The 27241-nt window shown below is 48.5% G+C and overlaps 2 protein-coding genes across 15 annotated transcripts in view; one reads left to right on the top strand and one right to left on the bottom strand.

Moving 5' to 3' along the window:
• SPRING1 (SREBF pathway regulator in golgi 1) overlaps positions 1-966 on the bottom strand; it is a 336951-nt gene extending 335985 nt beyond the window's left edge. For 11 of the 12 annotated variants that reach the window (XM_060028104.1, XM_060028103.1, XM_060028100.1 and 8 more), the window contains exon 1: positions 726-966. In XM_060028104.1, coding sequence (XP_059884087.1) covers positions 726-836 — 111 coding nt within the window. In that variant the 5' untranslated portion in view covers positions 837-966. The remainder of the gene's footprint in view (positions 1-725) is intronic. The other variant, XM_060028101.1, reaches the window with a different exon arrangement.
• A 164-nt stretch (positions 967-1130) lies between these two features.
• The window catches only part of RNFT2 (ring finger protein, transmembrane 2), a 60685-nt gene continuing 34574 nt past the window's right edge, over positions 1131-27241 (top strand). The window contains exons 1-7 of one of the 3 annotated variants that reach the window (XM_060029380.1): positions 1131-1281; positions 2925-3095; positions 3609-3667; positions 8763-9241; positions 11517-11593; positions 14999-15099; positions 18247-18400. In XM_060029380.1, the coding sequence (XP_059885363.1) occupies positions 2961-3095; positions 3609-3667; positions 8763-9241; positions 11517-11593; positions 14999-15099; positions 18247-18400 (1005 nt within the window). In that variant the 5' untranslated portion in view covers positions 1131-1281; positions 2925-2960. Of the gene's footprint in view, positions 1282-2924; positions 3096-3608; positions 3668-8762; positions 9242-11516; positions 11594-14998; positions 15100-18246; positions 18401-27241 lie in introns of those variants that run through there. The other 2 variants (XM_060029381.1, XM_060029382.1) reach the window with 2 other exon arrangements.

Below are 27241 nucleotides of genomic sequence, written 5' to 3'. Positions count from 1 at the left end.
GGGGAGCTTTTCTAACTGCATCAGCGCAACAGCATAAACCAGGGTTGTCCCGGGTACACCCTGGCATATGCTCACCCTTTCTAAAAACCTAAACGTCTGAACTGGACTTCTAAACGAAGGGACAATGCTCTGGGTAACATTTCCCACCAAAGCATCCTGCCTTTTCTCCCACAAATTCGCACAGAGAAGAAAAACTAAGCGGATGGGGAGGTGAAAGGAAAATTCCACCCAACCAAGTTATGCACAGAAAGAGCACCTCGTGGGTCCTGAGGCGTCTCCCTGCCGGACAACCGAGCCCCTAAATTAAATGAAAACCAGGCACACCAGCGCTGGCTTCGTAGCTCAGCTGGGCATCTTACTGGCCCAGGCATCTCCACCTTTTCCAGTCTCGAGTTACCTGCTGGAACCCGGGGACACCGCCCCCCAGAACGGCCGTGAGGAGAAGGGAGAAATGCTCGCCCCCGCTCAGCACTCGGCCTGGCAGGTAGGAGGCAAGGAGACGGCCCTCAGGGTGATAACAAGCACAGCGTAAGGGCCCACAGCACCGGGTTCGAGTCCCAGCTCTGCCCCTGGCCTACCAACGAAATGGGCGGGTCCCTTCGCCCGTCCTCAGCCCCGGGACACGAACGCCCACCTCTCCGGAGGCGGCCCGGCGCACCGGACACTCGGGCAGCGCGGCTGCAGAGGCAGCTTCCCTCACCCGGGGAGGGAGGGCGGCCACTGACCTGCTTGAAGGTGCTGGTGAGGAAGTAGACGAGCGAGAGCCCGAAGACCAAGGCGAGCACCCACCTCTTCCGCAGGAGCCGCCGCCACACCATGGCCGCCAGGTTCACCATCCCGGCGCGGAGCGGGACAGGCCCGGGGCCCGGGCGGCATGGCCCCTACGCGGCCGGCAGCCCCATGGCTCGCGGCGGGCGCCGGCCCCGCAACCCTCAGCCCAGCCAGCTCCCGTCAGCCACCCCGCGCCTCCCCACGTGACCTCGCCCCACACACCGCCTGCACACCTCGCGCGTCACCCGCCGGCCTCGCTCGGCCTCCTCCTCATTGGTCCCTGCATAGCGGCGGCTTTCTATTGGCTGAATTCCGGGAAGGGGGCGGGCAATCGTGTGCGTGCGGCCGGTGGAGTTGTTGCCCGGGTCTCAGCGCTGGGCGCCGCGACCTGAGAAAGAACCTGGGGAGAGGCCGGAAGCACTCGGAAGTCAGGTGCTCCCCGGGCCGAGCGAGTGATTGGCTTGGAAGCACGAGAATGATGCCGCTGAGATTGCCGAATCGTCTGGGCAGGTAAAAAGATAATGTTATTTTTTTTTCCCCCCGGTATGGTCAGCGTAATCTCCTGCCCTTTCAGTCCTGGGGCGTTTCGCGGTAAACTTTGGTTGCAGGAATGAAAAACGCTTGCAGCGTTGTATACGGAGCGCACCTGCCTGCTTCCAGTGCAAGTGATGCAGGAGATGCTCTCTTGCGTGCATTTCGGTGCAGTCATATAACGGCTCGGGGGTGCAACTTAAAACCTCTCATACATTGAAAACTCTGGTGAAATCCTCCTTAGGGATGGAGCGCGATGTATGGAGCAGAGGGTAAAAAGGCATTTCATTCAGTCATTCAGATGCATCCCACGTGCAAACGTTTTATTACAGAATTCGATATTGGAATAATTATGTACGGCCTACTGCCAACACAGGACCTGAAGCCCCTTCGAAAGCAAGCATCTGAAAGTGAAATCTTGGGTATTTTATTTAGGGGGCTGTGTCAAATTTATGGATGGAAACTTGAGATTCTGTATTTTATTTTCCCCAAGGATTTGCAGGCGATGAGGAATCATTGCGGGGGGAGGGGGCATTAAGGCGAGATTGCAAGTTCTTGAAACAGATTTAGGGCATGAGCTTTCCTTCATATATGAAGATGGTGCTACTGACCCATCTTTTGGCTGATTTTCCAAATGAGAAAGGAGGCTTAGCTGGTGGGTTGTCTCGCTAATCAGTGGCCCTGGTAACACCAGTGCTGTCCCCTGAAGAAGGCTGGTCAGGATCAGGAAGTCACTCAACAACCCGTATGGCACCCTGAACTAAGAGCGCCATCTTTGGTCCTGGTACAAAAACAAATATTCAAGGAAGCTAAACCAACTCATGAAAAGTCTCTGGCCTTTATTTCTTCTCTAGAGTGAGAGGTCAGGGAGGGAACAAGGGACATAGAAAAAGGTAAGTGAGAGACCCATTGATGTTTTGCTCATTGAGTAAATACTTGTTGAGTGCTACTCTGTGCCAGGCAGCGTTCTAGATGTGGAAGCAGAAGGGCAAACCAGGCAGGCCGATCGTGTCTTTTGTGACATTCGCATTCTAATGGAGGACAGACCATAAATGAATATGCAAACATGTAAATAAATGATAAGTGCTATGAAGAAGGTAAAACGGGGCAATGTATGTTGGGTCAGGAGGGTGAGAGGAGAAGGCCTCTGGAAGGAGGTGACATTTGTCCTGAGGGAGCTAGCCAGAAGGAAAAGCATTCTAGGGAGAGGGAACAGCAAGTATAAAGGCCCGGAGGCAGGGACAAGCTGGCACGTTTGAAAAACGAAAAGGCCAGTGTGGTTGGAGGAGAGTGGAGGCAAATGAGGTTGGGAACAGGTGAGGCCTGCAGGCCAGGAACAGAGCTTGAATTTTATTCTGATTGCAGTGGGTAGCCTGCGGAGGGCCTTAAACATATTTTCTGTATTCCCCAATCACGACTCAGAGTTTGACAATAGGACAAGATATTAATACATTCAGAGCATAACGGTCCTCAGGAGTCCCAACAAGGTATCAATGGAAGGCTAACAAGGGACAAGGAGGCAACAAAACCATCTGCTTATAACTACCCATGAAGCCCTAAGACTTATTCTCAGGTTCAAGGCATCCCATGGACTATTCACTTAAGTGTTCTATTCCATCCAGGGTTTGGAGCCTCTGATAAGCTCCTGTGACCCGTGCATGCCTTTGGAGAGGAAGAAGAGGGAGAGGCCTGCTTTCTCTGGAATCCAGTGGTCACATCCCCACCTGAATGCCCACCTCAGGTGTCGTCAACATGGAGTTCTGAAGTCCCTGTGGTTCCTCACAGTGAACCAGGTGACGTGTCTCCATGAGAATTCAGATCTTCATTACCACTGTATTAAATGTGAGGGCTGGAAGGAAGCTTTGGGTTCGGACACTTCACCCCTCTCCCATTTAACCTATGGGGAGTCTGAGGCCACAGAGAGGTTACCAATTTGTCCAGGGTCACACAGCAAATTAGGGGTGGCATCAGTCCAGGATCCATGTTTCCTAACTGTCTGCTGCTCACTTGACCTCCTCCAGCACCTCTTTGCTTTACAGTTCACTTCTTTCTCCTCTGACATGAGAACTTCCTCCACCTCCGGTCTCATCCTTCTCATCCATGAAATGGGCTGATGACACTTTCTTCATGGGACAGGGTGTTGATTTGAGGGTTGAATGGCATAACAGACTGAAACACAGTTTGCAAAATGTCAGAGAGCTCTAGGGAAGTAAGATACAAGTAGTACTTGTTTATGGTTACCATGGTGATCTGACAGGCACTGAGAATATTGGGAGACTCTGGCTCATGCATGTGTTGACTTTTAGGTCTTAAGGAAAATGCAGAGACGCCACAGCAGCAACACGGATAACGTTCCACCTGAAAGGTAGGCATCCCCTCATTCCATCTGAGGCTCTGAGCTTCAGGTGGTCAAGGGCAACCCAAAACTGGATGGAGTAATACCTGCCCCTCAGGGCTACTCGTTAGAAGAGCAGAGGAGATCTGATTGGACACTGCTTTGCGCGGCAATGGCCTCACATCCTCAACACGTGACAGCTTGCTGTTGCTCTTATGGTAATTCTCAAAGCCTGTGCAAACAGTGATCCACTTGACTCATTGTATCAATGATTGTACCCAGGGGATTTTAATTTATAGAGGTGTCTGAGTTGCAACATGGAGAGGCGGATGACATTGAAAGAAGATTTTTATTACTTGCAGTTTCCAAGATAAGGGGGCATGTCACCCTACGCAGGGCCACATGGGGAAGCACCGGGGTCAGCCAGGAGGCAGAAAGGAGCAAGGGAAAGCATAGGTCACAGCTTTTATTGTGTTTTCCACACAGAGTAAGGCAGGGGAGGGGAAACAACTTAGGATTGACTAGTTTGAATAATGTTGGTGGACTCTAGGCTGTAGGAGTGGTCTCTAGTTGTCTGTACCTGGCCCTGAGTGATTTGGGGCAGAGGAAATATTGGCTAAGAATGGGAATTAGATAAAGGAGGTGGTTAGGGATGTGAGCTCTGGAGGTGGTTAGGGATGTGAGTTTACAGGGGAGTTGTAAACAACTTTGGCCATTAGTTTGACCCTGTAATGTGCAGATGCCAAATAGACAAGTACAGAATCTAAGAAAATGCAGTTAAAACACTAATAAGCTAGAACTTCCATCTACTTAAGCCAAAGAGGGTACAGACCATGGGGACCTGTTCTCAGGTTGTGACAGTCTCCCAGCCACAACCCCCTCACCATGCTGGACCGTACATCCAAGGAACAGGCAGCCAAGCTTTTCCTCCCTTGCAGCCCATTTCAAGTCCCCTGCGATTCTTGAGATTGGCCGCACTATCACAAAGTACCCACCAGTCCAGTATTGAGTTTTCCATCAAGCCTGCCTGTTCTGCAGGGAAGGGCACTGGCCTTAAGTCAGACAACCCTTGGCCAAAATCCCAGCTCAGCCACTTCCCCCTTTGCTGCCTTTGGCAAGCACCTTCACCTCTAGGCCTCAGTTTCCCCATCTATAAATGGCAGATAGCAAAACTCAGGTTTGCTTATGAATGAGTGAAGATACACAAACACGGAACCCGGCATTTAATAAGCATGGCTGTTGGAGCTTTTCCAGCCTCTGAAGACAGAATTACTCTTTGCTCTCAAATGAACGGTGAGGGCTTTGAGGACAGAGACCATGCTGGAGAAATAATGGCCGCTGTGTATTGTGTGCCTATTTGTGTCACCCTCACATTAGCCTGTGGAAGTGAGGACTGTTTTTATCACCATTTTATCGATGAGAAAACTGGGGCTCAGAGAGGGTAAGTTACCTGAAGTCACAAAGCCAGGAAGTGGCAGGACTGAGATTCAGGCCCTGGTCCATTTGACCCCTGCAAAGTCTGTGCTTTGAGATACCACATTTCATCTGCCTCCTATCTGGGTGGATTCACTCTTCTCCCGGGCTACCTCACGTTCTAGCCTTTAAGTGGTTAAGTTGGAAGCTCAGCCTCTGCCCCTCAAGGAATATTCTTTCCCGTTTAGGCCTAGAGAAGGGGGGCCAGCTATGTAAAGGTCCTTGGTGGGTTGAGTCTTCCCTGGTTGTTGTACTGGAGGCCCCCTGAGCCCAGTGGACTCAGAGTGCTGGCAAGCTCAAGGCAGACAGGAGGCTTTCCAGGTCCCTGTGGGACGGTGGGGGAGAGAGGGCGGCCACTGTGGGCACCTGCCAGGACTCCTGCTTTCTGAGCTCAGCTTCTTGAAGTGCAGAAAAAGCTCAAGTCCCCTTGACGATCATAGCCATGGTGTTAGTTGTTGTTGTCATTATTAATACTATCTTTATTATTATCCCAAACCCAAGAGAATAGGACCACTCATTTCCTGGGCTTTTGGAGCCAGGAGGGATGGGCCATGGGAGGTAGGGGGGTGGGTAACCATCTTCGAGTTCCCTCCCTTGCTGGGGTGTAAACCTGGTGGTTTATGATAACTTACCCCCACCTCAAGTTTGTAAGGCCAGCGAAGCCAACCCCAAGATTTCTCCAGACCGGCATCTCCCCTGCTGGGTTTCACAGTATTCTACAAGATTGAATAGGTTTTCCATGGAAGAAAATAATTCCATGGTCACATAAGTTTGGGAAACACTAGGTTTAACAAAGTTAATTTTTTCAGTTGCAGGTCTTCTTAGAGCCTTTAGCATGCTTATTCATTCACTCTTTCAAATAATATTGAGCATGTTCTATGCACGAGGTGCATTGTGCTGGGTAGTGGTAATCCAGTGGGGAGCAAACAGTCATGGTCTTTGACCTTACGGAGCAGGGCCCAGTCTCAAGTGCCGTTCTCAGTGCTGACTGCATGTTAGAATCACCCGGAAGGCTCTGAAGAAATAGCGGTGCTGAGGCCCAACCCCAAAGATTTTGATTCAGTTGGTCAACATTGGGTCCAGGGCACCTGTATTTTTCAAAAGCTCCCTCGAGTTATTACAATGTACACCCAGGGTTGAGAGTCACAGGTAAGGAGTAAAACAATAAATATGATCAGTCCTGTGCAGGGGAGGGTAGAGTGCAGTGAGGACAAAGAGCAAGGAGCCTGTCGTCGTCCAGGAGGTAGGGAAGGCTCCACCAAGCAAGAGAGATTTTTAGCCAGAAACTGAGGGATGAGCGTAAGTTACCTAGGTGGGACAGGGTGGGGCAGGGGGACAGCCCATGAAGGGGATGGCCTGGGCAAGGGCCCTGGAAGCCCTTGGGCAGTAAGAAAAGGGCACATGGTGAGATTGGCGTTCAGGGCAAGATAATCCAAGATATCTGGCAAGTTCATCTCTCTAAGCCTCAGTTTCTTTATCTATAAAATGGAAATGATATTAGTTCCTATCTTTAGGGTTTATCTGAGACTGCAGGAAGGAGTTTAGAATGGGAAGCCCTTTTAGTGGGTTAGTGAAATAATCAAATACATGTTTTTTTTGTTTTTTTTTTTAATGCACCCTTGTCTGAGTGGAGAATAGATTACGTAAGATCGAGTGCGAAAGCAGTGTAAAACCTCCCCTGCAGCCTCCCTCTGGGGCCATTTTGTGCCTGGATGGTAACTAGCATACTTTTATTATTATTATTATTCATTTATTTATTTATGGCTGCGTTGCGTCTTCGTTGCTGCGTGCAGGGTTTCCTTAGGTGTGGAGAGCAGGGGCTACCGTTCGTTGCGGTGCGGGGGCTACTCTTGGTTGCGGTGTGCGGGCTTCTCATTGCAGTGGCTTCTCTTGTTGCGGAGCACGGGCTCTAGGCGCACAGGCTTCAGTAGTTGTGGCTCACGGGCTCTAGAGCGCAGGCTCAGTAGTTGTGGCACGTGGGCTTAGCTGCTCTGCAGCATGTGGGATCTTCCCGGACCAGGGCTCAAACCCGTGTCCCCTGCATTGGCAGGCGGATTCTAAACCACTGCGCCACCAGAGAAGCCCGATAACTAGCATACTTTTATTAAGCACCTGGGTTGTATGCCCTGGGTTGTGGGGTCCACAGGATGAGTGGAACTCAGCACTCACTTTCAGTAAACTCAGGATGTATTTAGAGTACCATAGGGGTCTGTGGAGGTTCCTTGGGAACCCTACTCTGGGGTGAGATAAGGAGGGGAGGGTGGCTCTTTGCCCCTCCCACTGACACAGCACATTGAGCTAATCAACTCCACCTGTTGTGTAGACTGATTGCATTCGAAAAGGACAAGCCCAAGAGAAGACACATGACATCCAGAACTCCGGGGCATGGTGTTCATGGGAAAGTGCACCCAGTTTGGGGCTCACCATTCTCAGAAGGGTAACTCTAGGCTCTCTGCTCCTCCAGCAATGGCTCTGAGAGAGCATCAGCATCCTTTACCTGATTCCAGTACAACAGGCCTGTGCTTGGAACTAGAAATGGCAGTTAGCCCTGGAGGTTTTCCATAGGGACTAGAGATAATAGTTCCCACTTACTAAGTGCGAGGTACACTGAAAGGGGTATTCTAAATTTGATCCCCAGGAATTCTATGCATGAATGGTGTTTATACCCATTTTCCAGGTGAGAAAACTGAGTGTAGGATTGTTAAGACCCCTGGGAAGGGTGGAGCTAGGGTTCACATGTGGGCTTCTCCAATTAAATCTTCTTCCCATTACTTTCTGCTGCCCTCCAAATACCAGTTGTGACCAAGGTGGATCCTCTTGGGAACTGGGAATCATTGAACTTGGAGATTACAGAACCAGGGGTACCTGAGTTTCTGAGGTTATTCTAGAATCAGAGGACTCTGCGCTCCCTTTTCAGTAAAGTGTAGTGGTTAAGAAAGCAGGCTCCAGAGGTAGCCTTGCTGGGTTTGACTCTTCCCTGTTCCATACCTTACCAGCTGTGTGATCCTGGACAAGTTACTTTGTTCTGTGCCTCAGTTTCTCGATCTGTAAGTTGGTATTATTAGTACCTAGTTCACAGGGTTGATAGGAAGATTTAATGAGTTAATTGATGGAAAGCACTTAGAAAAGTATCTGGCACATAGTAAAATTTCAGTAAAGATTATGACCCTGTTGCTATTATTACTTATATTAGTTTGCTAGGGCTGCAGGGTGACAAGGTGTCACAGTCTAGGTGGCTTAAACTACAGAAATTTATTTTCTACAATTCGGGAGGCTGGAGGTCCAAGATCAAGGCATCGGCAGGGTTGGTTTCTTCTGAGGCCTCTCTTCTTGGCTCACAGATGGGCGCCTTCTCTCTGTGTCTTAACATCGTCTTCCCTCCCGCATGCCCGTGTCCAAATTTCCTCCTCTTATAAGGACACCAGTCATATTGGATTAAGGCTGGCCCTAATGATCTCATTTTCACTTACCTCTGCAAAAGCACTGTCTTCAAAAACTGTCACAGGCTGAGGTACTGGGGGTTAGGGTCTCAACATATGATTTTCCTGGGGCAGGGGCCCCAATTCGGCCCCTAACATCACTGATAGGGTCCCTTGCCCCCCATCCTCCACTGCCTGACTTGGTGGCGGCTTTCTCCTCCCTTCTGGCCCAGAAATCGCAGTCAAGCGCTCAGCTCTGAGGCGAGTGTGGACGAAGGCGGAGTCTTTGAGAGTCTGAAGGCAGAAGCGGCCTCCCCGCCAGCGCTCTTCTCCGGCTTATCGGGCCTCCCGACAGGCAGCCTCCCCGCCACCCCTTTCCCGTCCAGCCTGGTGCTGGGGGCCGCGGCGGGCGGCGGGGACGTGTTTCTCCAGATGCCCACATCCAGGGAGGAAGGTGGGGGCCGCGGTGAGGGGGGCGCCTACCACCACCGCCAGCCCCACCACCACTTCCACCACGGCGGCCACCGCGGGGGCTCCCTGCTCCAGCACGTGGGCGGGGACCACCGCACGCACTCCGACGAGGCCGGCGACGAGCAGCCGGGGACGCCCGCCCCAGCCCTGTCCGAGCTGAAGGCCGTGATCTGCTGGCTCCAGAAAGGGCTGCCCTTCATCCTCATCCTGCTGGCCAAAGTGTGCTTCCAACATAAGCTCGGTGAGTGTGGAGGGATGCAGGGTGCAAAGACTGCCGCCTCACCCGTTGGGTAGGGGGATGGCGTCTCCATCCCAAGTGCCAAGGGAAGGCAGTAGAGGTCCTTATGGTGCAAAGTCCTTAAGAGTCCAGGATTCTGAGTCAGACCTGGGTTCAAATCCTGGCCGACTAGCTGTGTGACTTGGGGCAAGCCACTCATATTCTTTGAGTCTCAGATTCGCCATCTCTCCAGCGGGGTTGTGGTAGAAGCTCCCACAGCTGGTTGGGTGATGTGAAGGAATAGAGTGTACTACCCAGGAGTTCAGACTGCTTGGGTCTGAACCTGGGCTCTGCCCCCTTCCTAGCTGTGTGACGCTGGGTACATTATTTAACCTCTCTGTGCCTCAGTCCAATCATCCAAAAAATGGGGGTTAAAATAGTATATATACTGTTACAAATACTATTACATATGTATTATAGCTATACATAGACTCTAATAGTATGTTACAGATGCTATTATAGTATATGAACAGCATCTGCCTTCGTGAGATTGAGTGAGGTTAAATGAATAAACATGTAAAGCACTTAGGACAGTGCCTGGCAGAGAGTAAGTGCTACGCAAGTGTAGATTATTATTTTTATTATATTCATTATTAATACATGTAAGATACCTAACATAGAACCCTGCACATAGCAAGTGCTCAGTAAATACTACCTAATATTATTATTAGGAAGTAAGATAATGATTCATAAAGTGCTTAGCCTAGTACCTGACACACACTTAACAGTCAATAACTGTGGCTTCCGGTCCACTGTTGTTATTATCTGTTATGTACTGTTATTAGATCATGATGTTGCTGTGTCCTGGAGAGTTTAGGCTATTGTTTTTATCTTATGATAGAAATTATGGTACTAATTACTGTCTCATGGCTTATTACAGCCCACAAGAAATATCTAGAGGAGTTTAGGCCATCGTTTGTGTCTCATTTGCCCCTTTCTGGTGGGTTCCAGCTGACTCAGATCACTCCTTCCTTTTTGGGGTGCTACCATGTCAGTCCCTCCCTTTTTATTCCTAGAAATGGAACCTGGCGTGTTCTCCCTTACCCTGAATTCCAGCAAACTCACCACTAATTTTTATTCTCAAGTTTGGTCATTTTGTTTCTCAGTTGGCAGGTTTTTTTGTTTGATCAAAGAGAATAGTACAAGAAGAGATTGTGGGGTTACTGGTTTTGATTTTATATGTTTTTAATGAAGAAACACATCTTTTACAAAGAAGATCTGGAAGAATGCCTGGAATACACGTACTATTTAAAAAGTAAAAGTGAACTCCAAGCTTGGGAACTGTGCATGTCATGTGAAAGCAGAATCCTTTCCACAGGGAACAAAAAGTAGGATTCGAAAATCCCTATTTAGGGAGAATTCCAAGATAGTAGCTTGCTAAATTGTGGAATAAAATTCAGTTCTTTTTCCCTACTCTGCAAGGGTCATGTTTTCCTGTCAGCTAGGAATTCTTTCCCCTTTAACATGAAACTTCAATTTCTTATGGTGTTGTGGTCTTTTTCTACATATGCTTTTTTTGTTTGTTTTGTTTTTTGTTTTGTTTTGTTTTGTTTTGTTGCGGTACGCGGGCCTCTCACTGTTGTGGCCTCTCCCGTTGCGGAGCACAGGCTCTGGACGCGCAGGCTCAGCAGCTATGGCTCACGGGCCCAGCCGCTCCGCGGCATGTGGGATCTTCCTGGGCCGGGGCACGAACCCGTGTACCCTGCATCAGCAGGCGGACTCTCAACCACCGCGCCACCAGGGAAGCCCTACATATGCTTTTATTACAAATAACACGCCTCAGATTCTTTTTGGAAGTAGAAATAATAATAGGCACCACTTACTAACTTCTAGAGATTGTACACTGTAAGCAGTATCCCTCCTTGAGTTAAGTACTGTTATTATTCTGTCTGTTTTACAGAGGAGGAAACTGGGGCTCTGAGAGGTGCAGTGATTAGTCCAAGCCGAGATTTGAACACAGGTCTTACCAGACTGCACCGCCCATGCTTCTAACTGGTTCTATAAAATACGCCCACAGTGGCGGGCCTCAATCCCATCCCTAAGTCAGAGGCCTCTTCTCAGAGTGGCTTGGGGTTCCCAGTGATATACATGGCAGCCCAAATGCCCCAGAAATGGGATTTTTCTCTCTCCTCTGTGGTTAGCATGTCAACCCCGAGGGGACCAGGGATTGTCCGTAGTAAGCCCGGGCCAGGTCTGACGAGTCTAAGTGGGTGGTCTCGGCCCCTCCTCTGTCCTGCAGGCATTGCTGTGTGCATCGGGATGGCCAGCACCTTCGCCTATGCCAACTCCACGCTCCGGGAGCAGGTCTCTCTAAAGGTGAGTCACCTGGTAAATTACTGTCCTGGGGCTGCTGTAACAAATGACCACAAACTCGATGGCTTAAAGCAACACAGAGGGATTACTCGCAGTTCTGTAGATCAAAGCCTGAAGTGGGTCCCTCTAGCCTAAGATCAGAGTGTCAACAGGACTGTGTTCCTTCTGAAGGGTTCAGAGGACAGTCTCTTTCCTCGCCTTTTCCAGGTTCTAGAAGTCACCCACATTCGTTGGCTCATGGCCCCTTCCTCCTTCTTCGAGCCAGCAACGTTGTATCTCTGTGACCATCCCTCCATAGACACATCTCCCTCTGACTCTCCTCTTCTGTCTCCCTCTTCCACTTTTACGGACCCTTGTGATTACATTGGACCCTCCTGGATAATCCAGGAGACTGTCCCTCACACAGGGTCAGCTGATTAGCAAACTTGATTCCACCTGCAACCTTTATTGCCCTTTGCTGTGTAACCTAACATATTCACAGGTTGCAGGGATTGGGACAGGAACACCTTTGGGAGGCCATTCTTCTGCCTCCCACCCTGGGCAGATCCCCGGATGTGCCATCCTTCTCCCTTCCAACAGCAGCCTCTCCCCATGTGCCCCTGGCCCATTCCCCTTATCCTCCCGGCATTCAATCAGTTAGCTCACTTCCAACCCACGCCCATGGTTAAGGCCGCCCCACGGGCACTGCTGGGTGGCTGTACGGCTTCACCACCGTCACCCCGAATGCCCTCTGGTATCTGCCGAGCACTAACCATGTCCAGCACGGTGCTGGACCCATTACACAGCTCCTCTTGCAGTTTCATCCCAGCAACCTGGGAGGGAGGCAAAATCATTCTGAACTCATTTTCCCAGTGAGGAAATAGTGGCCCAGAATTTCTTGGCTAAGACATGAGTTTCTTGCCTAAGGCCACACAGCCAGTGTGAAGGGTGGCATCAGGATATGAACCCAGGCATTGAGCCCAAAGCCTGTACTACCCCCCAGATTCAAATTCCAGCTCCTCCACCCTCCTGCAAGCCCTTGGATGGGTTACCTCACTGATCACAGCCTCAGGTGCCACCTCTGGAAAAGGAACTGCCACACCAACTTCATACACCCATCGAGAGGATTAAATGAGATGGTGCATGGAAGGTGTTTAGTGCAGTGCCTGGCTCATAGGAACAACTTAATTGAGCTATTTTTAACAAGCCTGTTTTCTGCTGCACATGTGATCCTATAATAGCCACCATCCTCTCTGACCTTGCTCTGGGGTCGTCTGCTTTCTCAGAAGCACCTAGGCGTCCATGAGGCACAGATGCCAGCTCAGTCTTTATTTGTTACATGAGCACATTGAAGTCTGGAGTTGGGCATGGAGCCAGAGGTTCTTCTTGACCCTTAGTCTCATCTTCTTCATGCAGACCCCTTTCTGCTGCTATTAGAACAGCAGGTTGCTCAATGTCATAGTGGAGACTATTGGGGCTGTGGCTCTTTCTCAGATGCAGTAACATCCGCGTGGTGCCTTGACTTGAATTTTAGGGGCAAGGGGATGCCTGTATCCATGGACAGGCTTCTGGGGGTCTTTGAACCCTATGAAGACACAGGTGATGCTTTGCCTGTCTGTGTACATTTCAGTGGAAGAGAGTCTGCATGACTCTTAGTAAGTTTAGGAATCTCAACTTACTACTAGAGAAGTACCCCATTTGTCCTTCAGAGTCTGGCTTCTCGGAGCATTGCTAATTCCCTTTCTCTTCCACTTTTGGTTTGGATTTACAGGGGATTAAACCGGAATCTATTATTTATTGGCATAAAAAGGGCTGCCGAGTGGATTAATCACATTGATAAGAGCAGTTGGTTGGTTGGAGGTGGTTTCTCAGGCCGTTAACCTTGACCCCTCCTGGAATAATGGGTGGATGGAGATGCATTTATTTTGTCTACACTATGGAAACGTGTGTTGTAACAGTGTGTCGAGCACTGAGCTGTGTCTGGAGACAGTGGAGCATTTACCGAAACCACAGGGAAGGTTACACTGGGAAAGTTATGACCTCATCTTATTCCAGCAATGCAGCCGCCCTGGTCCAGGAAAAGACAAGCTTTTCAGCTTGTCAGCAGCACGGGGGTCTGATTATGTATCCCAGGGTACACGGGGGTCTGATTATGTATCCCAGGAATGCCCTGCTCTACGCCTCGTCTAGGAATTTCCTTAGGTTGCTGTCGGGCTGAGAGACTACTGAGAAACAGCCAACTGAGAAGGTTTCCCAGCTTGTCTTCCTGGGGACTAATCAGAAACAAGGCTGGAGAAAGAGAAACGGGGCTAGATTGCAAAGGGCTTTGACATCCATGTGTACGAGTTTGAATTTAATCCTATAAATGTGGCCCTATGTTGAATGGTCAGTCCAGGGCAGTAGCCCAAAGGTCCATGCCGGAAAAAGTTAGAACAGAAGTTTCCAACCTGTCGATCTGAATCTACTGCTGGGTTGTAAAGTCAGAACAACAAGTCCTACCATTTAGTGAGCCTGAAATGTGAGCCTGTACCAGACTGAATGTTTACATTTATCGAGTTTACTTAATCCTTAACAAAACCTGATTTTAAAAAAAAATTTTACTTATTTATTTTTGGCTGCGTTGGGTCTTCGTTGCTGCACGCGGGCTTTCTCTAGTTGTGGCGAGCGGGGGTTACTCTTCTTTGTGGTGCGCGGGCTTCTCATTGCAGTGGCTTCTCGTTGTGGAGCACGGGCTCTGGCACATGGGCTTCAGTAGTTGTGGCACACAGGCTTAGCTGCTCCACAGCATGTGGGGTCTTCCCGGACCAGGGCTCAAACCCATGTCCCCTGCATTGGCAGGCGGATTCTTAACCACTGCACCACCAGGAAGTCCCCAAACCTCATTTTTTAATGAGGACACTGGAGCTTAAAACATGTGCCCTTGAGCCAGAGTTACTTAGTTTCTCTGTGCCTCAGTTCCTAACAGTAAATGTAAACTAACATTTCTTACATGCCAGGTACTGTTCTAAGCAGTTCATGTACATTAATTCTCAGACTCTAGAAGAGAGATATAATGTATACCCATTTTACAGAGAAATGTAGAGAGTTTAAGTAATTGCCCAGGGTTGGACAGCCTCCAGATAATAGACCAAGGATTTGAACCCAGGCCACTCAGCTCCAGAGTCTGATTTGCTAACCGTGGTGCCCTTCTGACTCTCTGGATTGTTCTCCAAGCAGGTTCACACATTTCTGTTACCTTCTCTGTAACCATCCCTTAGGTTCCAGTGGGATGGAAAGATGCCAACGCCCTTCCTTTCACCATTAGCCCCGCTTCCTCCAAACCTTTGAGAAAGGGAAAATTTGCCCTTTGTCGGGGAACATTCTGGAATATCCTGCCAGGTGCACCTTTGGCGTTTCAGCATCTCCACAGATCTCTTGCTTTGTCTCTAGGAGAAGAGGTCGGTGCTGGTCATTTTGTGGATCTTAGCCTTTCTGGCGGGGAACACCCTGTATGTGCTCTACACGTTCAGTTCCCAGCAGCTGTATAACAGGTGAGCAGGGGAGTCTGACCCCCAGTGAGAAAGTGGGGGGCTTTGTTGGACTCAGGACCCACAGCCCCTTCATTTGAGAACAATGCAGTAGCTCTAGGTCATGTTGTAACTTTCACATCCCACCCTGTTGTCATATACACGTGCCTAGAGCATAATTCTTTATAGAAATATAATGCAAGCCACGTGTGTAATTTTGCATTTTCTAGTAGCCACATAGTGCGTGGGGGCGGGGAGGACTGGCCAGTAATGGTCTCTGGCACAGAGTTGAAACTCAAGCCAAGCTTTCAGATCATGCCCATCTGTTTTAAAAATGGACTTTGAGGAGTGACCCATTTCACCACTTTCTGGGGCCACCCGAAGTTGCATGAAAGCAATTTGGGAAGTTAGTTCCAAGGCATCAGCATGCCTCCCGCACACTGCATTAGTTGCCTGGCCCAGAAGATCAAGGTCCTGGTGGAGGATAAAGGAGATGGAGTCTCCCAGAACCTTGGAGGAATTTCCAGCTCACGCCATTCTCTGGGCATGATCACATTCACAGGCTCAGACCTCTGTGCCCTCATGAAACCAGTGCTGAGTCAAACCGGCAGCACACAAAGAGAAAGAGAGTGACCCGGAGAAAAGCAGCAGAGCTGAGTCTCCTTCCTTACTGATGTCAGTGGTCTAGGGTGGGTTTGTAAATGCTACCAATAGCCATTATCTTATTTTGCCCTCCCACTCAGCAGGGTATTGCTGTCCCTGTTTTACAGGTGAGGAAACTTTGGCTTAATGAAACCCTTTCTAATAAGCCTTAGTCCCAGTAGGTAACAGAGACTTTGAATCATCCCCGGATTTGAAGTCTGATGACCAGTGTCAGAGGTTCTTAGTCTTGCCACGTACCAGCTTTGTGCCCTTCGGCAAACAGTGGAACCTCTTCGAACCTCGCCTAGTTTCTGCATTTGTGAAACCAAGAGCAAGTTAATTTCTGCCTTACCCACCTGAAGGTCATTACCCACCCACAGGCTAATTATCAGAGAGGCCAAATGTTAATATGTGAAAAGTACTGGGCAAACTGTGAAACATTTGATATGTCATAATCATATCATAATATTATTCTTTTATGATAAATTACTTTGTCTATTGGGGGTGATGGCTAATGGGGCAGAAAACTGACAATAAAATGTATTCATCCATTAAAGTTCATAGTGTACGTTAGAAATAAGTGGACTTAGTGATCAATCTGCGGAAAAACACTTGGGCATCTTTCTGGCTCCAAAAGCCAAAACAGAAAAAACTCTAAGACAATGAACTAAAACCTACGTGGGTGAATTTAACAGATCGGTGTCTCTGAGATCAAATGGAAAGTGGAGGGCAGATCTTCATTTCTTTTGCGATCACAGATGCATAATAGAAAAGCAGGGCATGGAAGTCAACCAGCCAGCCTGGGTTGTGCCCAGGGAGGGACAAGAGCAGAGACAAAAAGGGGAGCTCAGGGCTGCCAGCCTCTCCCCATATCGTAACTCGGATGCCACTCAGACTTGCAGACGAGGCATCCCACAGAGACAGGGCTCAGATGTGGAAGGACACCAAAGGTATCATGAGAGATTGCAAAAATAGATTATTTTCATTGATTTAACCCTACTCTCGCTCTTCAAAATAGAAATTGACTTTTAAAAATAAAAGTACAAAAACAGACCAGTTCATTCCTAGGATGCTCTCCTCAGGGGGCCTCAGTTTGCACCATTTTCCACCAGCCCAGCAGAGTATGTGGGAAGCATTTAGAAAGCATTCACTCTGGGCTGTGTGCACTGTCCCCTGCTTTTTGGTGGACAGGCAGGACTCGGGGTGGCCTTTGCTTGGAGCCTCTAATCTGGCGGGAGGGAAAGCGAGGGGACCAGCACCATTTGGGTGCTGGTTCCAATCCTAGCGCCACATTCTAGCTGAGATGCCGTGGGCGGTGACTCCACGTCGAAGCGCTCCAGATTCCCCAGCTCAAGATGCGATAATCATAGTGCCTACCACATAGAGCCTTTGGGAAGATGAGATGACTTGAGACACGCAAAGCATGTAGACTAGGGCCAGCATGCTGTAGAAAGCCAAGATATTATTAATATCATCATCCACAGAGGTGATGGAGAGCAGTGCTACTCAGCATGTGGTCTATGGATCAGTGCCAATTCGAGAATGGCTTGTTGTCTGTCCCCAGTGAGGGAAGTACAGAAATTGAGTGTGACTTACCTGGTCACGGATGGGTAAAATGGGTTTACACACTCCGAGTAGTACTGCTGTGGAATAAGGACTGAGAGCAGTAACTGTAGCCGGGACACCTGGGTTCGAATCCACCACCGTTCCATCATATTTGTAGGACCTTGTGCATGTTCATTTACCTTTCTGTGCCTCTTTTTTCTCATCTGCAAAATGGGTAGGTAACAGTGCCTGCCCCGTAGAGATGTTGTTATCATTATTACTGCTGCATGACAGAGTCAGTAGTATACCTATTATCAAATTGAATCCCACCAGTAACACTGAGGGAGGGACCGATTCCCATTTTATTGATGAGAACACTGAGGCTTACAGAGAGAACATTATCTGCCTAGGGTCCAGTAATGGAGAGGCCTGGATTCAAATTCAAGTCTGTCTTGATACTGATGCCCATATGCTTATCATGCAGTGTGACCTTGGGCAACTTAACTTCACATCTCCAAGCTTCAGGGCCTCATTTATAAAGTGGGGATGAGCAGTGCTCACTCTGCAGGACAATGAGATACAGTGAGTAAATTGCTTAGCACAGCGTCTGCACATCAAATCCCTCCTCCCTCCTTCTCTCTCTCTCCCTCCTTCATGTTATTGGTCGGCCTTCCTTCCTTCCTTTTGTTTCCTCTTGTGAAGCCTTTTGTGGCCCATAAAACTGGAGGGGACCTTAGCTAATGATGCTCTAGGCCAGTCTCATCATTTAACTCTCAGGGGAACTGAGGCTCAGAGAGGTTAAGATACCCACCTGAGGTCACACAGCAAGTTAATAGCAGATTCAGGAACAGGGCACAGATATCTGACTCCCAGCTTAGTGCTCTTTCTACAGGTAATATTTACAAGGCTCCTAGAATGAGTAGAAGGGCCCCTAAGGGCCAGTGACCCTAAGTGAGCATCCTGACTCTCTGACTCCTCCCCCAGCCTCATATTCCTGAAGCCCAACCTGGAGACGCTGGACTTCTTTGACCTGCTGTGGATCGTGGGCATCGCAGACTTTGTGCTCAAGTACATCACCATCGCCCTCAAGTGCCTTGTCGTGGCCCTGCCCAAGATCATCCTGGCCGTCAAGTCCAAGGTAGGCCCATCACGCCAATCATGCAGGGGTTTCAGGATGCCTTCTGGAGAAGGAAAGGTTGGACTTGGGCAGAGCTAATGTCAGTGCATCAAGTGAACAGAGCCTGAGCTAGCAGATCCTGTCTCCCACCTCTTGTCATCCCTTGAAGCTGAGCATCATTCTTTATTGTCACCACCTTCTTGTCACGCCTCTGCTCTCCAAGTGCATTTACTAAGTTTTGTTGTTCAGAGCTGGCCTTGATGCAATTTTCATCTAAATTTCACCCAAGGAAGGAAAAAAAGCACATTGACATGCCCTGGGTCCTGCTTCTCCCAGGGAAGGATGGCTCTCAAAGGTTTTTGACTCTTTGTGGCTTCTGGGGCACGTTATATAGAGGGTACCGAGGCTCAGAAGAAAAGGACTCTGTGATCCATGAGTGACGCCTGCCGTGGACACAGGAAGCAGACTGGTGGCAGTGATTCTTTGGAGTGTACCTTAGGGAGAGGCCTGCAGGAGGTGTTGGGATGAAGAGGTCTTGGGGGATAATCATTGGAATTCAGAGGACTGAGCAGTGTGAGGAAAAGACATCACGGTTAGGTCAGAAAGCTCAGAATTTCCCAGGCATTGGTTGGCAGAAGAGCGGGTTGGAATTGACCATCTGTCTTGAGTGACAACTGATCAAATCACTGGCCAGGTGTATAGGAAAAACACACTCCTGTGTTTCTTCTGTACACACACACACTCAATACCTCCGACACCAGATGTGTGGGTTTTCCACACATCATGTAATTCTCTGACACCGGCTGGGTATCCTTCAGTTTAACACAGTTCTGACACTGTCCACCTCGAGATAGTGTCAGATCCCACAGGATAAGGTCTCAGTCGCGCAAGACTGCCCCTGTCACTTCAGATGCCAGTCACCAGCCCCAAGTTGGCACCTGTACTTCTGACCAACCGGCTACAAATCAGGGTTCCCATGACCCCCTCCTTGGGTTCAGTGCCCCTTGGGTTCTAGATGCCCTGAACCTCTTCCTTCATAGCAGTTGTGGCACTTTGTTGAAGGCAGGAGACGTGAATCCAGGCATGTGAGGAAGCTGGCTCCGCACTGACTGCCTGGAATAATAATGGCTCGCAGTTGTTGAGCACCGACTGTGAACCTGAGACCGTACTAAGTACTTCACGTATGCATTACCTTATGTAGCCTCTTGCTGTTCCTCTCAGGGAGGTACAGTTCCTGTCGTTCATGAGGAGGAGACGGAAGGTTGAGCAGGCAGACAGCTATTAAGTGGTAGAGTTGGGACTCCAGCCCAGGGCTTCAGCTTCGGGGCCCAAGCTGTACCTCACAGTGGGTATGGGAGAAAGATAAGGAAAACAGATAGAGAATGGTTACTCATTGCCTAGCGCATTCTGGTTCTTGCTAGATTCTTTCCCATGTCTTGACTCATAGAAGGCTCTCAACACCCCTCTGAGTGAGAGAGAGATTATTATCACCACTTTCTAGATGAAAAGCTGAGTACAGTCATCCCTCAGTATCTGCGAGGGATTGGTTCCAAGATCTTCCTCGGATACCAAAATCCGTGGACGCTCAAGTCCCTTCCGTTTGCTCCTCCACATCTGCGGTTCCGCATCCTCGGATTTTCTGTGTGAGATTGGTTGAATCCACAGACGAGGAACCTGCGGATAGAGGGCCCACTGTATTCATTTCCTGTGGTGCTATAATAAATAACCACATGCCTGGGGCTGAAAACAATAGAAATTTGTTCTCTCACAGTCCTGGAGGTCAGAAGTCCAAAATCAGTGTCACTGAAACGAAGTCTAGGTGTCAGAGGTGTGGTGGGGGGGCGGTGCTGGATGTTAGGGGAGGATCCTTCCTTGCGTCTTCCAGCTTCTGGTAGCTGGCAGCATTCCTTAGCTCATGGCAGCATCACTCCAGTCTGCCTCTGCGGTCACCTGGCCTCTGCTGTGTATGACGTCTCCTTCTATCTGTCTCATACAGATACATGTGACTGCATTTGGGCCCCACCCAGACAATCCAGGACACGCTCCCCGTGCCAAGAGCCTTAACTTAATTGTGTCTTCAAATACCCTTTTTCCAGATGAGGTCACATTCACAGCTTCCAGGGTTTGGGACCTGGTATCTTTGGGTGGCCATTCTTTCACTTACCCTGTACTGTGGCTGAAAGAGGGGTGAGATATTTTGTCCAAAAAACACCCAGCTGGTCAGTTATAGAATCAGAATTCACATCTTCCAACTCCCAAGGCCATGGCCACGTCAGGAGATCATCTGCCCAGCACTGAATGGATGTCGGAATTCCTGGGCCATTCCTGACCCTGCCATTTTCCAGCCACGGGGCCTTGGGTGAGTCACTACATGTGCCTGAACATGTTTCTTCCCTTAGAAAATTGAGATGTTTACAAAACCCCGTTTGAGATGCTGCAAACATAAAAAGACTTTATGTATGTGGGTGAAATGAGGGGTGGGTTGTCATTGCCTGGAGAGGAAGCAGGTGAGGCTTTGCAGCCCGCCTGCCTATCCAGCATCCTTAGTCTTCCTCTCACTCTCTCCTGCCCCTCTTCCCTCTGTTCCCTGTGCTTCAGCCAGACCCTTCTTCTTTCATTTCCTTCCATACACCAACTAGTGCCAATCTGACATGTGGTAGATGTTCTATCCCCATTTTCCAGATGAGAAAACTGAGACTGAGTAACTAACCCTTACAGCTTCCAGAGTCAGCTGTGTGCTGCCCTTCTACCTCAAAGACCCTTTTCCTTTCTTGTGTCTTAACCACCTCCTGCTCCTCCTGCAGATCACAGCCTCTTAGAAACCTCCCCTGCCCCTTCAGGTGAGGCATGGTGCCCCTACTGGGGACTCTCACAGCATCCTGTACTTCCCCTGTTCTAGCACTCACCACCCTGAGTGTAATTGCTTGTTTAATTGTCTGCCTGCTCTGCTCGACTGTAACCTCTGTGACAGCAGGAAATGAATGCATCTGGTTTCTTTGTTGATGGATCACCAGCATCTGATGTGCACTCGGAAGCATTCATTGTATGTATGTATATATGTTTGGGTGGGTAGATGGATGGGTGAATGGATATATAGGTAGATGGATGCATTGGATGGCTGGATGGGAAAGTTGGTGGATATGTGGACAGATGGATAGTCCAGTGATTGTGTGGATAGATGGATGGGAGATGGATGGATGGATATTTAGATAGATGATGGATGGGTACTTGGATGGATGGATGGATGGATGGATGGATATTTAGATGGGTAGATGGATATTTAGAAAGATGGACAGACAGGTTGGTAGATGGATGGGTGAGTGGATGAGTTGATAGTCTAGACAGCTACACTAACTCTCATCACCTCCTCCTGTAACCTCAGTGAGAGCTTAGACTCCATTGTCAGCTCAGCTCAAACCTCTCATATATGGTAGGTGTCCAGATACCTCTGTCATGAAGACACCAAAATCTACAAGGCAAAGTAGTACTCACTTCCCTGTGCTAGAAAGGAACATGCAGCAAACCTTCAAAGAAATGCAGCAACCAGACCGATAGTAATAAATGCAAGTAAACCTTGCCGAACAATTACCAGGAGTCAGGCAGTGTGTTAAGCACTGCCATTTGTTCAAGAAATAGTTACTAAATGCCAGAGGTGTGCCAGGCACTGTTCTAGGCACAGGGATACATCAGTATCAAAGTACAAAGTAGACAAAAATCTACATACTCATGGAGTTTATAGTCTACTGAAGACATCGTCTTGTTTAATCTTAGCAATCCTGGGAGGTAGATACTGTTGATATCTCTCTGCACAGAGCAGAAACTGAGTTAAATAACCTGCCAGAGTTTGCAAACCTCAGAGTAACAACGCTGATGGCAATAGGAACAGCTGATGTGGAGTCAGCCCTGCACGTGGGCCAGGCCCTGCTCTAACCCTTTTCCCTCTGACATCTGTCTCACAAGGCAAGTGCTGTTGTTTTGTGGGTTTTTAAAAAATTGAGGTAAAATTCACATAACATCAAATTAACCAGCATTTTATTTTATTTTATTTTATTTTTATAAATTAGAACTGACATTTATTTGTTTATTTTGGCTTCGGTGGATCTTCAAGAACTGACATTTATTTATTTGTCTGTTTGTTTATTTATTGAGGCTGCGCTGGGTCTTTATTGTGGCCTGTGAGCTTCTCTAGTTGTGGTGCACGGGCTTAGTTGCGGTATGTGGGATCTTAGCTCCCTGACCAGGGGTCGAACCCGGGCCTCCGGCATTGGGAGCATGGAGTCTTCCACTGGAGCACCAGGGAAGTCCCAGCAATCATTTTAAAGTATACAATTCAGTGCCATTCAGTACATTTATGGTGCTGTGCAACCATCACCTCTATCTAGTCCTAAGAGATTTTCATCACCCCAAAAGGAAACCCCGTACCCATTCAGCCACTCCCCCTTCCCTCTGGCCACCACCAATCTGCTTTCTACCTCTACGGATTTACCTGTTCTGGGCATTTCATATAAATGGAATCATACATTACGTGACCTTTTGTGTCTGGCTTATTTCACTTAGCATCATATTTTCAAGATTTATCCACATTGTAGCAGAAATCAGCACTTCGTTCCATGTTAATGGCTGAATAATATTCCATTGTGTGGATAGACCACCCTTTGTTTATCCATTCATCCATTGATGGACATTTGGATTGCTTCTACTTTTTAGCTATTGGGAATAGCAGTGCTTTGAACATTTGTGTAGAAGTATCTGTTTGAACACAGTTTTTCTGGGTAAATACTTAGGAGTGGAATGGCTGGGTCATATGGTAATTCTGTTTAACTTTTTGAGGAACCACCAAACTGTTTCCCACGGCAGCTACACCATTTTCCACTCCCAGCAGTTGCTGGTTTTATCCCTGTTTTCCAGAGGAAAACACAAACGCAGTGAGAGGTTAAGAAGTAGCCCAAGGTCACACAGTGTATGAGTGGCTGAGTGGGGATTTGAACTCAGGCAATCTGATTCCAGAACCCTTGCTCTGGGAGGGAGTTACTAGACCACACTCCCTCCCACGGAAGTTCTCTGGATGTGCTTGGAAAATTCCTCGGAGTTGACTGAGGAGCAATGTCCCCGTACACCATCTCTATAAAATTCCCCCAAGTTCAGGCAATGGCTACCTCACTTCCTTCCCTTTCGACGGGCACCGCTGGGGGCCAGGGGGCGGGGATGGGAGGTGGCACCCCTTCCCTGCACCTCTGAGGTGTGGGCGACAGTTATTAATGCCTCCCTGGCAACTGTCCAGCTCCCTTTTTCTGATTATTATTATTTTATTCGGCGAGATTAATGTGCCAGGTCAGAGCATAATCCAGCCTGTAAAAAGTGATGTGAATAGTCTCCTCAAGATAAATTGCAGGCTTGGAAAAGGTTCGCAGCCTTTCCTTGCCTGTCTGAGTGCTCTCCCGAATCCTCATCAATCCTTGTCTGGGCAGAAGAAAAGGACGGGTCTTCATTTGCAGCTGGTGGGGGGAGGGGGGAGAGGAGCACATCTGTCAGGGACCCCTAATGGCTCACAGCACAGATGCTCTTTCCTGCGCCTCCATGCCGTCCACTGAGAGGGTGGGTTGGTTTTTAATATTATAATTATATTGGAAGGGCTTCTGCTATTTGGGTTTGCTTGATGGCCCCACGGTCCCTGATGTGTGAGGCTGGGTGAGCCGCTGATTCCCACGTGCCTCTGGACACCAGAGGGTCTGTCTGGGATCTTCTCATACCTGGGCCTCCCAGGACAGCCGTGCTCATTGGCCGGCCAAGAAGGGGGTGGGTTAACAATGACGGCCACCGATCTATAACCTCAGTCCCAAACCATCACACTGGCTGGGTGTCTAGACCAGCCACTTGTCATCATAGATCCAGATAACTTATACAGTTCATACATCTTGGCCCTGCCTGATCAGACTCCTACCCACTTCTCCAACCTCATCACCCAGGACTTGTCCTCTCCCTTGGCTCACCCTGGACCAGCCAGCACCTTCCTTCTCAGGCCCTTCGCACTTACCGCTCCCTCCACCTGGGGAGGTTTTTCTCTATGTTCCCAAGGCTGTCCCCTTCCCATCATTCAAGTGTCACTTCCTCTGAGACTCTGTCGCCTCCCTGACCACCCTGTTCAGAGTGGTGGTCCCCAGTTTGCATTACCCCATCACCATTTTATTTCCCTCCTTGCGTGTGCCAGTATCTGAAATGATTGGATTGTCTTGTGTTTATTTTCTGTCCCCACTATTCAAGTATAGACTCATGAGAACAAGGACCGTTAGGTCTGTCTTGACACATGGATATTACGGGCTGAATGAAGAGCCTCGTGTAAATTTCCTGTTGGGGGTTAAAACTAGGCCTGCTGCTACCCCACCACGTAGAGTTCTTCTCAGACACATCCCCTTTCTCTCCTCAATCCAGTGGACATTATTTGGGACTTATTTGCTTACAAAGGCAATGCTAGGCCCTGAGAATATAAAAACAAGTAAGACGCCCTCCTCACCTTCGTGTACTCCCTGATTCTCTGCGAGTGAAACTTTTGTTTTAACCTAACCCGAACCTAGTTAAGAAAGCAAATTTTCTTGTCCTGGAAAATTTTCTTGACACTCCAACTCCTGGCATTAATAGTAGTAATAATTTAAAACTTGACTTGTCCACATTGCTCCTTCCTTCTGTTAAAATGAAATCCTCTTGGCTTATGATTCTAGAAATGCACTGTCCAGTATGACAGCCACAAGCCACAGGTGACTATTTACATCTAAATTAATTAAATTTAAAATTCAGTCTCTCAGTTGCACTGCTCGATAGCCACAGTGTTGAGCAAAGCAGATGTAGAACATTCCAGTGGACAGCATTGTTCTAGAACATTCTCAGGGCAGGGTTCGTTCAACCTCTCACTAGCATAGGTAGCAGGCAGCTGCCATTCTGCCCATTTTTCAGATGGAGAAATATAAAAGCAGGTACTTCTCTAAAAACTCTCAGTAGCGGGTGTGTCATGAGTAAACACTGCACAGCAGGAAGAAAACTGGCCTCGAGTCAGCAAAACTGGGTTCAAATCCTGGTTCTTGGACTTACTACCTATGTGACCTTGGACAGGTGACCTCACTCTTTGGAGCCCTTGGCTTCCTCATCTCTTAAATGGTTGTTTTTATCCCATTAAGGTTATCAGAAGGTAGAAGGCTGGGTATCTAGTTGCTGAGTGGATACTAGGACTAGCTGTATCAGAAACAAGGAAACGTTTAGCTGACCTGTTTCTCCAAAAAACCCAGCATGTGACCAACTTCCTGTCTTCTCCCGTAAGAACGGGAAGGAGGAAGCCCTTCCCATGTCTGAAATCATCTTAGCTGACCCCTAGTGCAGCCTGCACAGCCAGCCCCTGGATGAGAGGTTTCCATAGGATGCAATTCCACGAGCTTTCAGCCCCAGTGGTTCGTCTCTTAAGTACAGGGGGAAGCAGACAAGAGCAAGAAAGGTGGTTTTCTTGGATGTGAGAGCCAAGAGGATTCATGAGGCTTTTTGTGCCATTAAAATCCCTCTCTTTTCTGGGCCCTGAACCCAGCACTTTTGCTCTCAAAGTGGTTTCCCATTGATTGAGTCATGTTCTCTCCTGGGGGTCAGTCATTCCTCTCTCTCTCCCCTCCCCTCCTGAGCAGAGGCAGGTCTCCACCAGGGCAGGTCTGAGTTGGCTAGGTCTCAGCTGTGGTTCTCACAGTACATCATTCTGTGTATAAAAGTGCAGAACTTCTGGAAGAGCCAGTTGTACTTGCTGCAGCTTCCCACACAGCAGGGCTAGAAGGGGTTAAAGCAGTGGTTCCCAACTAGGGGGACGTTTGGCCATTTCTGGAGACATTTTTGATTGTCATAATGGGATGGGGGTGGTGCTGGTATTTAGTGGGTAGAGACCAATGATGCTGCTATACATCCTACAGTGCACAGGACAGTCCCCTGAGACCAAGAATTACCCAGTCCCAAATGTCAGTAGTGCCAAGGTTGAGAAACCCTGGATTAAATGTTTGTTTTATGGGCTGAATTGTGTCCCCCGCAAAAATTCATATGTTGAAGGCCTAACCCCGTAGTGCATCAGAATGTGGCTATATTTGGAGAAAGAGTCTTTAAACAGGTAATTAAGTCAAAGTGAAGTCATTAGGGTGGGACCTGACCTAATATGACTGGTGTCCTTATAAAAAGAAAATTAGGACACAGTCACACCACACAGGGAAGACCACGTAAAGACACAGGGAGATAACAGTCATCTGTAAGCCAAGGAGTGAGGCGTGGAGCAGATACTTCCCTTACAGCTCCCAGAAGGGACTTACACCCTGTTCTCAGACTGCTAGTCTCCAGAACTGTAAGAAAATTAATTTCTGTTGTATAAGCCCCCCAGCCCTAGCAAATTAATATACCCACAAACCAGCTTACCTACAGTACTGGGCCCTTTTGAGAGTGTTTTTGTCACCTATTCATATGTCTCCCAGGTATTCCCCATTCCTCTCATTATTGAGGATACTTCATTTTTTTAATGCATTATACAATCACAGGGTTCAGAAGTCAAAACACCAAAAACAATATATGGTGAAAAGTCTCCTTCCCTGTCCTGCCCCCAGACACCCATTTCCCCCTCCCCGGGAAATAATCATATCATCCTTGACTCTTTTCATAGCTACCATGCACATATACAAGCAGACCCATGTGTATGTTCTCCCTATTCATCTTCATGTAATCAAACAGTAATATTCTATACACAGCTCCCACCTTGCTTTTTTTTTAACTTAACCATCTATGTTGGAGATTGTTGCAGACAAGTACATATGTAAAACACAGCGTAACAGTAAAAAGCCAGACTGCCTGGGTTCA

This window comes from Delphinus delphis, chromosome 13 (genome assembly GCF_949987515.2).
Source record: "Delphinus delphis chromosome 13, mDelDel1.2, whole genome shotgun sequence".
NCBI classification, from domain to species: Eukaryota; Metazoa; Chordata; class Mammalia; order Artiodactyla; family Delphinidae; genus Delphinus; species Delphinus delphis.
This window is presented reverse-complemented; position numbering and strand designations above follow the sequence as displayed.